The following is a 14327-nucleotide window of genomic DNA, read 5'->3' on the forward strand; positions in this document are numbered from 1 at the left end:
CCCGCCTCAGAACCTCACGGAGAAGGAGTGAGCCCCTTGCCTCAAAGGGAGGAAAAACCCAAGGGTCTTAGAGAAAAGGAATTCACTGTGTTCATTTGAGCACTGAGGGATCAGCCAGAATTGAGGGACAAAAAATAAGATTGGGTTTAAGAAACCAAATATGACTGGTTCCTACCCCCGTTTTTTTTTTGTTTTGTTTTTTGTTTTTTTCCTGCCTTGGGAAAGAGAGAAGTGGGAGGACGGACGCTAATGACTGATACTGGATTTACATTAGAATTGCCGTCACTGAAGAAGACCTAAACTTCTTTCTTTTGGTATTGCCAACTTAGACTCCAGCAGAAGCGGCTCTTCCTCCAGAAACAGTCCCAGCTGCAGGCATATTTTAATCAGATGCAGATAGCAGAGAGCTCGTACCCACAGCCCCTTCCCCACCAGGAGACGCCGCCGCCCTCCCAGCCGCCGCCGCCTTTCAACCTGACCCAGCCCCTGAGCCCCGTCCTGGAGCCGGCTTCCGAGCACATGCCGTTCAGCCCCTTCCTCAGCCCGTACCCCGAGATGCGGCTGCAGCCGCTGCCCTCCTCGCCGGGGGCCCGCGGGGCCCCGCCGCCCCTGCCGCCGCCACTGCAGCAGCAGTCGCGGGGCGCCCCGGCCCCCTTACAGTTCTATCAGACTTGTGAGCTGCCGGGCGCGTCCTCCCCGGAGCCCGAGCACCCCGCTCCCGGTCAGTACCCCGCGGATGGAACCCCGCAGAGTAGCATGGACGGGCCAGACTGTCCCAGGAGCTCAGGACTGCAGGAGGCCCCCTCTGGCTACGACCCTCTGGCGCTCTCCGAGTTCCCCGGACTCTTTGATTGTGAAATGCTGGAAGCCGTGGACCCACAGCACAGCGGCTACGTCCTCGTAAATTAACCTCAGCTTCACAGGAAGTGAGGCGGTTTGGGTGAAAAGAGTGTTGTCTTTCTGTTTTTATTCCAGCCTTTTAAATTTAAAAGCTCGTTTTCCCGCCCTCACCCTGATGGGGAAGAAGTCAAGTCACCCAACTGGAATCGGAGGGCTGGCCAGCCAGGTGTCGCCTCCTGCTGGCTCTGTCCCACCGTGGTTTTCTGTGGCAAGTGCTGTAACGCGGTTGTCCGCTGCAGCTCATGCCCTTAGGTCAAGTGGAGGGAGCTCTCAGCGGAGGCACCAACAAAAGTTTCATAAGAAAAAGACATCCAGACCTAGGTTTTACACAGAACTATATCAGTTCATCAAGGGAAACCTCAGTGAAAGCAGGAAAAAGAATATGTGCCGTTACATGCAGGCAAAAAAAGGCAATATATTTTTCACTGAAACCAAGCAACAGCATGTTCCTCAAAGGCAAATCAAGAATACATATTGAAACTGATGCACAGGAAATAAAGTTGTATTTTGTCGCTGAATCGTTAAGTTCTGAGCTGCTGATGCACGGTGTCCCCGAGATCACTCAAAACAGTGGAGCGTGAGCTCTGTTTCAGGGTCCACTGAGTCACAGCGGGTACTGACTCCTGAGACCGGCAGTCACCTCCATCTGAGCATGGGTGACACACCTCCTCAGGAGGGCCTGGCTTCCAGAGTGTCAGGGTATCCCAAGAGCCCCCAAAGATGTCACCTGTGGAACCAAGAGACATGCGGCAGTGGAGACCAGGGGCAGGAAAGTCAAGAATCGGTCAAGAGCAGCGGCCCTGGCCGGGGAAGACGGGCTCTTCCCGCACGGTCTTCTGTGGAGGCTTCCGGTTTGGGGCAGTTGGTCTGTCGAGGACCTCGTGTCTCTTTTAAAAATGTAATAACTACTTTGACTTTACACTAGATGTTGCTAGTTGTTTATTGAGCTTTGTATATTTGGACAGTTTCATATAGGGCTTAGAAATTTTAAGGACAAGGAAAAATGAACTTTTATCTCCCATGTGAAGTGGTAGTGCTGTGCCTTTCTCCTCCCCCAGATCACGCTTTAACAATTTCTTTTCCGTAGAAACCAACAGTTTTCCATTTATGTCAACGCTAAATCCAAAGTCACTTCAGAATTTGTTTTCCACCATGTGGGAATCACATCCTTAATTTCCTTAGAGTTTTGATGTGTAATGAAATGTTCAAGTATTACAGCAATATTCAGAAGACCACAGATGTGTTAACCATTTGAACAGATTCATCTGCCAAACATGATATATTACTCATACAACTGAACCCTTACAATTCAGTCTTCAGAGTATGTGAAAAAAGATGCCACAGCTAGCTGACTGTGTAACCTAAAATAATGAGTAATCTGTCATTGGGACAGTAAGATCCAAGTGATACAAATTCAGTATTATTTACAAAGACTCTCGTCTCTGTCCCTTAGAATGGCTTGTCCTGTGAGCAGATGAACGCGTAAGCACAAAGCATCTCCCTTAAAGCACAGAGAAGAGAGATACTACACTGATGCTGCATCTAGAAAACACCCTTAAGGTGCCTTTCCTCTGTAGTGTGTGTCCAGGCAGGTGAGGAGAAGCGTGCAGGGTCTGTGGGTTCCGTGCCGGCTCCTCTGGGCGTCGGGACGCTCCGCAGGCACTCTGCTCGGGGCTGGACTCGGTGTGAGCACGGGAGGGCGGTGTGGAGGACTTGTTTTTGTTTTTGGATAAGACGCAGCAGAAACCCAAGAAGGAAGAAGTAGGTTCCTTCTACGAATTGTTTATTCCTCCTCATGCTTAAGATGGATGATTTTGTGAAATAGTCAACATCGTTTAAGAGATCCTTTCGTTAAGATCTCTAATCTGTTCTAAGTTTTTGCAAAATAAGCCAGTTGTAAAACAAGCTTGATTTGTTTAGACTAAAGGGTGTTTTCCCAAAATGTGCTACAGAAGCGCTATAATATTTATGAAATGAAAATGCCTTCCAGATTGAAGACGGGGGCCGCTCATTTCAGAGTCCCCAGGATAGCAGTTACAGACCAGGCCATGAGCCTCTGAGCCCAGGAAAGCTGGACACTCCAGCAGGACCACTGGGCTGACGGATGGGGCAGCAGAGGCTGTGGGAGTGTCACGGCCCCAGGGGTGGGCCCTCCGGAGCACCCAGCAGTGCCTGGTCTGTTCAGACTGCAGACCGCGGGCGAGGCGCATGACCCGTCCTGCTGGACTGTGTTGTAAGCTCCTGTTTGCTTTTCTCATTTATTTCAAGCAGAAATCAATAAATTCCATAACGATCTGTATTCTCTTAAATGTAAGCTGGTGAGAGGAGACTGGTTCTGTTGTCCAGTCAGGCATTTGCCCAGCCCCATCTGACCATCTCCTTTGCTCTGTCCACTGACTAGTGACCTGTGTGAGCCTCCAAGTGGTTTTCTCTTCACAAATACTAAAGTAACACTAAGAAGGCTTAGTACTACTCTTTTTATAAGAGAGGTACTCTGAAACGACGCCTTTGCGGTCTGTCTCACACCAGTGTGTGTACACTACTGTATGATAACCTTTAGCATCACCCTCTTGTAAACCGGGCTCCTCGGAAGACACTTTGGTGAGACGAACGTGAGGTAAAAACTTCATTCAGCAAGAAGTGCAATATGTGTGGTACTTTCTTTATTTTTCGTTTATGCTTTCTTTTTTAAATCCGGGATATTAGTCTATGCTTTGGGAAAAAAGCACTAGTTCTGCAATTTCCAACTGGGGAAGTGTGTCTCTAGTATTTACGTGCAGCTGATATGCTGGTCCCTGTAAGGCAAACAGAGCACGTTAGCACAGCAGGCGGGGGTGGAGGGTCCCCCTGAAACAGCGACGCGGACGCCCCCCACCCTTGCTGCCGCCTTGGGAACAGAGGCGGCGGAAGGAGGTTCTCCGCAGCAGCCATCCTCCAGTCTCCACATGAGGGGCCCGTCAAGGAGGACGAGGAGACGGAGTGGAAGGACTCCTCCCTCCCTGCATCAGACTTGGCCTCCAAGGACAGAGACCGTCAGCGTCCCTTTCTCCCTGAGTGTTGGAGCTGTGACCTGAGCCAGTCTGGTGGGGCTGGCGGGAGCCTCTGAGGGACGGGGGCCCTGACGGGGAGGGAGGGGGCCGCCTTGCGGGAGTGTCGCCCTCTCGTGGCGGCACTGGCTGTTTCCTCTCCGCCTGAAAGGGTGGTTCTTAGAGAAATGAATTCTGCCTAACTGCTAGAGGTGGGAAGAAGGGTGTGTTCACAGCTGAAGCGCGACTGCCTGGCCAACCAGATACAAAAGGAAGGTAAAAAGCAGCCGCCTTCGCTCTGGCCGGTCAGGGGTCCAAGTGTGTTGTGGTCGAGAGAAGGCCCTGCTCAGGTGCGGGCAGTTAACGCGTGTGGACGTGAGGAAGTGAATGCTTTCCTCGGCAGGGGCCTCCCAGCTGCTGTCAAGCCCCAGGTTAATACTGGGTTCTGTGTTGGGGTCAGAATTTTCTAGCCACAATTACATTAAAACCCCTATGAGGAGTCACACTTCAGTTGGCTTAAGGGAAATCTCACTCCCGCTAATTTTTCACATTTGTTCTCCTTTGGGACAATACGTGGGGTCTTTTGACAACACTGGTCCCGAGAGCAGTGGCGGAGTCTGTTCGGGGCTGACCTTGGCTGCGCCTGGACCCCTAAACCCGGCTGTCGCTACTGCCTCCTCGGAAGCCACTCGAGCCACTCGGCCTCTTTGTGCCTAGACATCAAAGGTAAAAACTGGAGAACAGGTAGTAAGTTGGAGTCACTGTACAGGCAGGGATCTTTGATCACTTTATTGCTTCTGGACATTTTTCTAGAACTTGTCTTCAGACTGATGTGTGGAAGACAAGAACAGTATCATCTGCCTCTTTTTCTAAACTGGGACCAAAAGAATTTAACAAATCCACGTATCCCTTCTGACAGGTTTGGTAGTGCGGTGCTCCCTGGCCTGTGGTCTCAGGGAGGAGGCTGATGATGGAGCACTGTCTGTCAGCCCGCGGCCTCTGGAAGGCATGAGGGGGCCCAGGTCGGCCTTCCCCAGTGCCCCCCGGACCCTGGACCCTGAGTCCCTGGCCTCACAGTGCCCCTCCCATCTTTGTTTCACTGCTTCTCCCCCTGAAGGTAGCCTGGCTGATTCCAGAAGACTCACAGCCACCCTAGTTATACCACCGTCTTGCCCACATCTCATATGCAGATTTCAGCACATTGGGCAAAGTCGTGCACCTGCTGCTGCAGAGACTGAGGACGCAGCAGCACTGCCCGCAGTCAGGGTAGGTTTGCTCGTTCCTGCCAGGCTCAGCTCGTCTGTCCCAAAGGAGCAGTAGCTTCTATTTGTACATTGATTTACCCAGCACTCCCACGAGTGATCTCTGCTAATTCTTCACAGCAGCACTATGAAACTAGTTGAGCAGTTAGTCCTCATTTTTTACGGCTGAGGAAACCAAAGCTCTGTGAAGACTTGATCCAGGCCCCAGAGCTCAGGAGTAGAGGAGCTGAGGGAGGCTCTTGGGACGCTCTTCCCTCCTCAGCAGCAGTTGAGGCATCTCACGAGTAAACAGCTATATAAGCAAAGCCCCCATGTTGGTTAAGCACTGGGTGAACATGACATTGTCCCTGAAACCTTATTCCCAATCGACTGCTGCCTGGCTTTTGTGGAAGAGCTGCCCTCCAGGTAACAGTCCTGCATGAGTGAGGCCCAGGGAGACAGAGCCCACAGAAGCCGTCTTTCAGTGTCCAGTGAGCCGAAGATGCTCAGGCTCATGTCAGATGCCTTGTTTCTCTATCTCCCACAATAAAATAATTTCCTGCAGAAGTTGGTAATAGGACACACCCTTTCTTGATGCCAAGGGGTCTAATTGCACAGCTTTAGCCACCATTGCAGATGAAGACTCAACCCCAAGAAAGGGTCCTGGTTAGAAAAGAATCAGGAGCTCAGTACAGTCCTGAGGGGGGCGGGGGGTGGAGTATATTTACAGTGAAGGCCCATAGAGTTAAAAAAAAAAATAACATACTTTGAATACTTTTGTCTTCAGAGGCAAAGTGGGTGGGTAGGGAGGAGCTTTAAAAATAGAAGTACAAAATAACATCCTGGAAAAATGTGACCCCAGATTGGAATAATGTTACATTAGCAAATACAGATAACTGGGCCTTGCTAGGGGCTGTGCGATGCTTCTCTGTTCAAGATTTGCTCAGTCAAGGAAATTCACGTGGTGATACCATCCCACTATTGATGGCGAAAGAAATCTGCCTCCACCAAAATCTCTGAAGGCAAAAGAACCACAGAGAAAGGAGAATTGCTTCTCTTTGGGGGCTGCAATTTAGGAAACAAAAGTGATAGAGATATTTGCACTTTGTAGAAAGGGCAAGATTATTTGCTTATTTCTGAAGGGAGGAGGGTGGTCTTTGCTGGATGTTTGGTTTGTGAAAGAGTTACTTTTGATAAAAATTAATCTAATTGTAGTTATTTTTTCTGTGTGCTTTCTTTTTTTAATTACTAAGAAAAAATGGTGAGTTCAATAGCTTTGGTATTTTGAGTGCAAATCATAATAGCTCCAATGTGAAAAAAATCAAAATGTAACCTGTCACTCAATGTTAGAAAATTGCTTAAAATACAGTTTAATAAATGATCTTTGTATCAAACGTAATTTAAATGGGGTAATTTTCTGCAAGGAAAATGTACTGTTTCTACCTTTCCAACCCTCTTGAATTAAAATAAAAACAACTTGTTTTCTAAGAGCCCAGGTGATCTGAATGGCAGGCGGGTGAAGCAGGGCCATTCCCTCATCAGGCCTTGGGTGGAATTTTGAAAAGTATGGACGGTGGCTGTGTTCCCTGAGCTCTGGCGCTCTTTGCAGGCTGCAGAGAAGGACAGTGGATAATATGTTCTCATTGACGTCAGCAGGGTAAATAATACCTTGCTCTGAAATCACCCGAGCACACGGTAGTGCTGGAGAACGCTGACCAGAGCACAGCTAACCACAGTCTGCACACGGCCGGGTTGGGGTGCATGGGGGGCAATATTGCCGCCGGCACTCACTCATAGGCTCAGGCGGGGGTCTCTGTGGCGGGAGGGGGAGCTCAAGCTCCGCCCGCCCCAGGACGAGCAAGCTGCAGGGCCAGGGGACACTGGCACTTATTCAGGGTGGCAGAGCACACACACTGTGGTCCCCCTCCCCATGGGACCAGACACACACACGTGGTGGTCCCCGCCCGACAGGAACCAGCTCAGTGCCCGTGGGAGCTGGAGAACCCATCTGGGCACTCTCACACATTCATTCTGGACTTGTTTCAGTGCTGGACCCCAAGTGAAAGGACAGTATTAAAGCCCACTTTCTGGGAATTTCCCTGGCCGTTCAGTGGTTAAGACTCCATGCAGGGGGCACAGGGTTGATCCCTGGTCAGGAAACTAAGATCCCACTTGTGTGAGGTGTGGCCAAATTAAAAGGAAGAAAAAAAAATCCTACTTTCTGGCAGCAAATTTAAGATTTGGTTTCCCTCAGACCATTCCGTTGAGCCCACGCTACAGCACTGAGACAGCTCCAAACTGAGGGTCACCTGCCGCCCTGGTGGCAGGGGGAAGCCTGGAGGAGACGCCGCCGCCGGCCCTGCTGTCCCAGCACCACCTACAGGCACTCAGTCCTGCTCCCAAATGGCTCTTGTTTGGCTACCCAAGAACTCAGTAACACTGTTTCAACTGCCTTTTTTTTTTTTTCTTTCTTTTTTTGAAGGAAAGCCCTCAATTTCAGCAACAATGTTTTGCAAACTCTATGCTTTCCCACCAAATTTCTGCATCATCTTGATTTTGTGTTGCCAAAAACAACCCCAGGGTCCAGGGTACAGGCAAAAATAACAGCCCTGCCAGCAGAGACTGGCCAGAACTGTAGCACGCGGTCAAGCCCTTGACCTTCACTAGCAGAATATCGGTTCTGTGGCCTTCGTGAGCCAGAAACTCAGTGCAAGGGGCAAGGGCGCCCTGAGCTCCAGACCCGGGACTCTGGGGTCTAGAGCTTGTCAACAGTGCTCCCAACCAAAGCAATGCAGCGTCTGCAGTGCTCCACCAGAGTCGCTTCCATCACAGCCAGTCAGGGTCCCACCCAGGGTTCTGTTGACCATCTGTTCCTTTCTACTCCACTACTTCTTTTTTTTTTTTTTTTACTCCACTAGTTCTTAAACTCAGGTTTCACAGATGCCTCTGACATGCTGATAAAAGGCTCTGGATCCTCTTCTGAGCAACGAGCAAACATACATATACACAACTTGAGACAGACAATTTCAGGAGAGGAGTTGCTTCCTGGACCTGCTGAGGCCCGTTTGTGGGGCTGGAGGGGTTTCTAAACCCCAGCTTGAAGCACTAGCATCTCTGTCTGCAACCCCTCACACTCCTCAGTTACCCTCCTGGTAGTGGCTCAGTGGTAAATAATCTGCCTGCAATGCAGGAGACCTGGGTTCGATCCCTGGGTTAGGAAGATCCCCTGGAGAAGGAAATGGCAACCCACTCCAGTATTCTTGCCTAGAGAATCCCGTGGACAGAGGAGCCTGGCGGGATGTAGTCCATGGGGTCACAAAAGAGTCAGACAGGACTGAAGCGACTCAGCAGCAGCAGGGATCACGCTTCTGAGTGTTCCCACCCCTCCCTGGGTGGATCCCATAAGCAAGAGCACCCCCTGCTCTGCCTGCAGCCCCAGGGCACCAGGGGAGGAAGTTCTGGGCTCTGTGCACTAAGTTCTGGGTACCACACCACTACCAGACACGTGTCACCTGCACGGGCGACAGCCACTCTGCCCTTTTCATTTGGTCCCAGTGATACGTCACAGAAATGACAGTACACATCAAACTAACACAACAGTGCAAATCAACGGGCACATCTGGCACATAACGTTCAGTTGTGTCTGACTCTCTGTGACCCCGTGGACTGTACCCCTCCAGGCTCCTCTGTCCATGGGATTCTCCGGGCAAGAATTCTGGGGTTGGTTGCCATTCCCTTCTCCAGAGGAGCTCCCAAAAGCCAGGGATTGAACCCGGGTCTCCTGCATTGCAGGTAGATTCTTTACCGTTTGAGCTACAGGGAAGTCCTCTACACTCCAGTAAGAATCTTTTAAAAAATCAAATGAAAGGGTGGAGCAGCTCTGGAGGGATGGAATATTGTTCACGGCTCAGCCTTTGGAGGGTCCCTTGGGAGAAAGATGTGGGTCTTGACTGAAGTGAAGGGGATGTCAGCTCAGACATCACCGGCAGACAGCCGAGGCCGTGCCCTCAAGCCAGGTCAGCAGAGTGCGAGGTTGGTGCATGCCTCCAGCCGCTCAGCTGACAAGCCTTCCTGCCCCAGGTGTGCCAGTCCGCCCGCCCAGTAGAGTTCTTCTGGACTGACAGTTGCAAATACCCTGAGGGAGCACTGAAAGCTCCCTTTGTATAAATTTCCAGGGGACTTTCCTAGGTGTGCTGACTCAGAGCTGGTCTGAAGCCCAGGAGAAGCCGGTGCCGGGCTGAGCCGCTGAATGAGAAACACAGGTGCAGAAGAGGGCGCTGCCTGGGAGGAGCAGATGACCCCCACCCCTTGCAGCCGCGGCCCCGCGAGCTGGCGGTGCAGAGAGCTCAGGGAATCTGGGCCCCAAAAAAGAGGTGTCGGGGATCCGGCCTCTCAGAGTGAGATGCTGTCGGCCTCCCTGTCGGGCAGGCTCTGGAAGCTTCTGACTCAGTCTTTCTCTCAGGTTCCAGTCCAGGGCCTGCTAGAACTGCCCCCCGGTCACTAGAGAAGCCCCGATGTTCAGCAGGTCCCTGCACCAGCCAAGACAGGGCCCAAGGTCAGGCAAGCAGCTGGAGGCGGCTCTGGGGATAAAAGGGCTGGGCAAGGAGGCCCAGCCAGCAGCAAGTGTGGGAGAACAGCGTCCAGCCTCCCCGCCCACCCCCTGGAGCAGTCGCTTTGGCCCCTAAGGCCCTCCAGTTGGGTGAAACCTATCCATTCTCTGCCAGGGACAGCTTGGGAGGCAGCAAAGTTCCTCTGGCTGAGTCCTTGGCCACTGGAACTACTCCCAGCCCTGCCGCTAACCTGGGCAAATCACTGCAAAGGCTCGTTATCCCAGTGGAGACTCAGGAACACAGACTAGCTCACTTAACCACCGCTTTACTGTGAGGTTCAAGTGCAGCCTGGCCTAGCCCTGCCCTCCATCAAGAAAGCACTCAGAAGACCCCCAGACCCCTTCAATGGCTTGTCACTTCTACCTCTCTTCTTTCCATTTAACTCCTGATCATCCCAGCACTCAACATAGAAAACAGTTGTTTGGTGCCGATGAAGTCTTGTCACAGATTTAAGGTGGCAGCCCTATTCCGAGCACCTGCTCCAGGTTCAGACCCAAGAACAGGGCTTCCTGGTGGCTCAGGGGTAAAGAATCTGCCTGTCAACGCAGGAGACGTGGGCTTGATCCCTGGTCTGGGAAGATCCCACGTGCCGCGGAGCAACTAAGCCCGGCCTCAAAACCGGCTGAGCCTGTGCTCTAGAGCCCGGGAGCCATGACCGCTGAGCCCACGGGCCCCAGAAGCCGTGCTTCACAAGAGCAGCCATGGCAGTTGCAGGCCTGCGCACTGCAACAAAAAGTAGTCTCCACTCGTCGCAACTGGAGGAAAGCTCATGCAGCAATGAAGACGCAACACAGCCAGAAATAACTAAACAAATGAAAAAAATACAAAGAACCAAGAACTTTGCCTAGGATTTCTTCTTTCAGTGATGAATTCTAGGCATGGGTACCACAGATAAAAGAACAGCTGTGAGAATCCATGTCCCACCTAGAAGGCTTTTCTCATCCATCTCCAATTTTTAATACTGAGCTCCTGGATACAGAAGGGCTGGAGGGCCCGGAGTCTTTCTCTGCAGAGACAGCTGCTTGGTCCCCACCCCCCGGAGAGAAGGTGTGGAGAGGCGGCAGGGCCTGAGGACACTGCTCCACTGACCAAGGCAGCGGCCCACTGCCCCCCTCCCCTGGGCCCTGATCTCCAGATTGGATGCAGGCCTCCTGTCGTCATTCTGGGCTCAAGAGAACTAACCTCCTACCCTAAGGTTGGCTCTTTCTTGAGCTCCTCCCCTTTAGTCGCCCACAGCCGAGCTCCTCAGAACTGCCCTGGAGACCCTCAGGCAGCACCCAGGCCCCGCAACCTGCTCTCGGGAGAGAAAAGGACAGAACAAGCTGCCCCTGTCCTCCAGGAAGCAGGCTCCAAAAGGAGCCAAGGTTCCCGAGCGGCAGGAGGGCCCCACCTCAGGCTGGCGAGAACTGTTGGTTTAAAACACAGAGAGGAGACAGGTGCCAGAAGGCTGAGGTCAGAGATCCTAGTGGCCCAAATGAATGACACACTGAGCTTGGGGGAAATAAGGAGAACTGGAATAACCAGAAGGAAAAACAAGGGTAGAAGGAAGAACGGGTGCAGAGAGGCATGTCAGTGGAGACGGGGTGGCCGGGCTCTGGCCAGCATCTGCATGGCACAGGCTGTTGAGTCAGAGAGGATGGCAGCAGGTTCAGGGGAGCCGTGCCTGCGACCTCTCCTGATGATGCTTCACTAGATCTGAGTCTCTGAACCTGGGCTCGGCATGGAGCCCGACCGTCCCTCACAGCTGCTCCTTCCTGCAATAACAAGACTGACATCACTGTTGTCAGGGGAATGGTGTTTTGATTAAAATCATGTGACAGCTACTTCGAGATTCAATAAACAAATCCTCTGTTAACCCCCGCCTGACAGAGGCCCGTCGGCAGCTCTGTCAGCAGAGAGCAGCCCCCAGGGGCCAGCCTGGGAGGCCCCGAGCAGGCACCCGTCAGCGCAGGAACTGGCTCGCGTCCCGCGGGGCCATCCTGTCTCGGGTCAAGAGGCAGGCCGAGCCCCGGGTTGTTGAACGGTTCCCGCAGGGCCCAGAGGCCAGTACACACTGGAGGCAGTTCCCAGGGCTCTCAGTAGCCGGGGTTCACCCCGACCCCGCTGGGGCAGATGGGCCAATCTGCTACACGCCACCGACAGTCAGTGAAGGGTTAAGAACAATTTCTGGTTTGCAACTGGATGACTTCCTGGATCACTCACTTGGCTGCTGGCCCCTGACACACACACTCTGCCTGGCAACAGCCAATTCCCTTTCCATCTCACCCCAAGTCCTTTCCTCAAGTGAAACAGACTCAGGGAAGGCTCCCTGAGTCGGGACAGGGGTTTACCAGGCTGACTGATTTGTAGTCTCAGAAGCCAAGCACAGCTGGGCCTCCAGTGCTGGAGAAGACTCCCCGGGAGACAGGACAGGGCTGGGGGGAGGTTCTCGACTGCCTGGGAAACAGAGCCCCTGGCACCCACCACACAGGGTCGCTGCGAGGACAAAGGGGGGGTTTGCCAGGAGCCTGACCAGAAGCTGTCTGCACAGTGACCAAGTGTCGGGGCTCAGGACGTGGCAGCGAATGCTGCTTCCCCAGCTTGCAGCCATCAGGGGCCGCCTCCAGACCCGGCAAGTCTGCCACAGAGGGGTCACCTCAACTAGTCCGCACGCACATCACAGGCAAACCATGTATTTAATGGCACAGTCAGTGCACCCTGAATGTGTAGGAAAATATAACTCCTTCTTCCCAAGGAAGTCTGTGGCTTACACTTAAAAATGTGAAACTGTTGTTCAGACGTGGTATCTTCCCTGAGGCCAAGTTCAGTGCAACAGAGGCAAGGACCAAAGGCTGCTGAGGCTGAGGGCGCTGTCGCCCCAGCCCTTCCTCCGGGGCGGGGGCAGCCACTGCAGGGAGAGCGGAGCTGCTGGCCCTGGAGAGGGGTCACACGGCAGGAAGGGGAGAACGCTCTGAGACGAGAGACTGCAGCTCAGGGCCTGGACCAGAGCAAAAGATTCTCATGGCCCCAGTTCACAAAACATGAAGGAAAGGGCATAAAGACTTGTAAGACAAACGTTTAGATGTTAGAACTGTCACCCAGCAAACGCGCTGGAGTGGTACAAAAATACCATTATCTTCCAAATAAACTAAACGCTGCCTGACATCAGCACACGGCAGCCAGACTCTCTGTGCTGCTTTTCCCAAGCAGTCTGTACGTCATGCGTCACCCTCCGAACAAACAGCCCCAGGGCACTGGCTGGCACCAACTTCGCTGAACTCGAACTTGGCACACCTCCTTCAGAGTGGTGTCAAGGGCGGGGGGGCGGGTGGCTAGTAAAACATTCGGACTATTACCCAGTAAAAGGGACAGAAATGGATTTTTCCTTGAATGGAAGTGACTACCTGAGATGAATTGTAAAGAAGAGTCTCTTCTGGGAGGTATGTAGAAACAGCCTGTTTCAATAAACAACTCTTTACCAAACCACCTCTTTCCTCTGCATGGGGGGGTGGGGGGCGCGGTGGCAGGGTGCTGACAAGCCCACCCCTCCCCTCAGAACGCATTCCCAGAATGAAGGACAAGAAACATATATAATATATATAAAGACAGACTCCCCTGGTCCCCGGAACTCTGCCGTCCTCTCAGGGAGACAGCTCAAAGCTCTGGCTTCATTGCCTCTGGCAGCGGCCCCAGGCCCTCCACCCACACCTCAGCCCAGGCAACGCGGGACCCGGGCCAGCGGCGTGAGGGCACTTACCTTCCCCGTGTCCTCTCCAGGCCCTCTGGGTCTCGGGAAGTGGTTCTTGTCAGCCCCAGGGGCGCTGGGCTCTTCACTGTCCTTCACAGGAAAATCTAGCTTCCTCAGTCTTTGGGCCACCGCTAGAGACACAGACAGCAGACGGTAACGGACCCCGCCAGGCCGCGTCCCCGGCGGCTCCCCTGCGCCTCCTCGCCAGGGCCCTCAGGCATGCCAGCCCTGCAATGGGGAGGCACACAGGCCTCTGGGCACAGAGCTGGTCCGCCCCTACACCCGACTGAAGGTGCCTTTTCCTCAAGGGCCGTGGGAAGTGCCACCCCACTGGGCCTAGGGTGCCAGCCGGGTGCTCCCCTACCTCCCCTACCTCACTGACAGCCTACAGAACCCCAGCCAGACAGGAGAGACTTGGCTCCTTGCAAAACTGATGACATCAATTTAAGACAACTCTGAAGAAAGAAATGACTTGGCTTTTCTACCCAATGAGTAATTAAAATCTCTTCATCCTCCAGAAAGATTTCCATCTCAACTGAACATTATGTAATTTCCTGGAAAAAGCAGGCTCATGGAGGCAAACAGGGAATAGTGGGACTATTCTAGGTACAAAAAAGGACTAGAGACATGTGAGTGAACAGGAAAGAAGAGCATGGAGCTGGATGGAAAACAGGAGTATGAGAGAATACGAGAAGCAATTACATAACATCAGACCACAATCTCTTCATTGTTAAACCAGAAAGAACCAGGTGACAGCTCCTTCTCCCTCTGGTCTGTATCCAGGCAGTGCTCAGAAAGGAGGCTTTAAGACAAGAAGGCCAGG

At 52.7% G+C, this 14327-nt stretch overlaps 2 protein-coding genes across 8 annotated transcripts in view; one reads left to right on the plus strand and one right to left on the minus strand.

The window, feature by feature from the left end:
• The window catches only part of SIK2 (salt inducible kinase 2), a 130940-nt gene extending 124283 nt beyond the window's left edge, over positions 1-6657 (plus strand). Inside the window, exon 15 of one of the 5 annotated variants that reach the window (XR_006272097.1) lies at positions 330-430. Coding sequence is in view for 4 of the 5 variants with exons in the window: in XM_043482591.1 (XP_043338526.1) it covers positions 330-909 (580 nt within the window). In the remaining variant the exon portion in view is untranslated. Of the gene's footprint in view, positions 1-225 lie in introns of all 5 variants that reach the window. The other 4 variants (XM_043482591.1, XM_043482594.1, XM_043482593.1 and 1 more) reach the window with 4 other exon arrangements.
• The window catches only part of PPP2R1B (protein phosphatase 2 scaffold subunit Abeta), a 35308-nt gene continuing 24533 nt past the window's right edge, over positions 3553-14327 (minus strand). The window contains exons 15-17 of one of the 3 annotated variants that reach the window (XM_043482598.1): positions 13514-13635; positions 4559-4639; positions 3553-3695 (exon numbers count right to left, since the gene is read on the minus strand). In XM_043482598.1, coding sequence (XP_043338533.1) covers positions 3603-3695; positions 4559-4639; positions 13514-13635 — 296 coding nt within the window. In that variant the 3' untranslated portion in view covers positions 3553-3602. Of the gene's footprint in view, positions 3696-4558; positions 4660-13513; positions 13636-14327 lie in introns of those variants that run through there. The other 2 variants (XM_043482597.1, XM_043482599.1) reach the window with 2 other exon arrangements.

The sequence above is a fragment of the Cervus canadensis genome, chromosome 11 (genome assembly GCF_019320065.1).
Source record: "Cervus canadensis isolate Bull #8, Minnesota chromosome 11, ASM1932006v1, whole genome shotgun sequence".
Classification (NCBI taxonomy): Eukaryota; Metazoa; Chordata; class Mammalia; order Artiodactyla; family Cervidae; genus Cervus; species Cervus canadensis.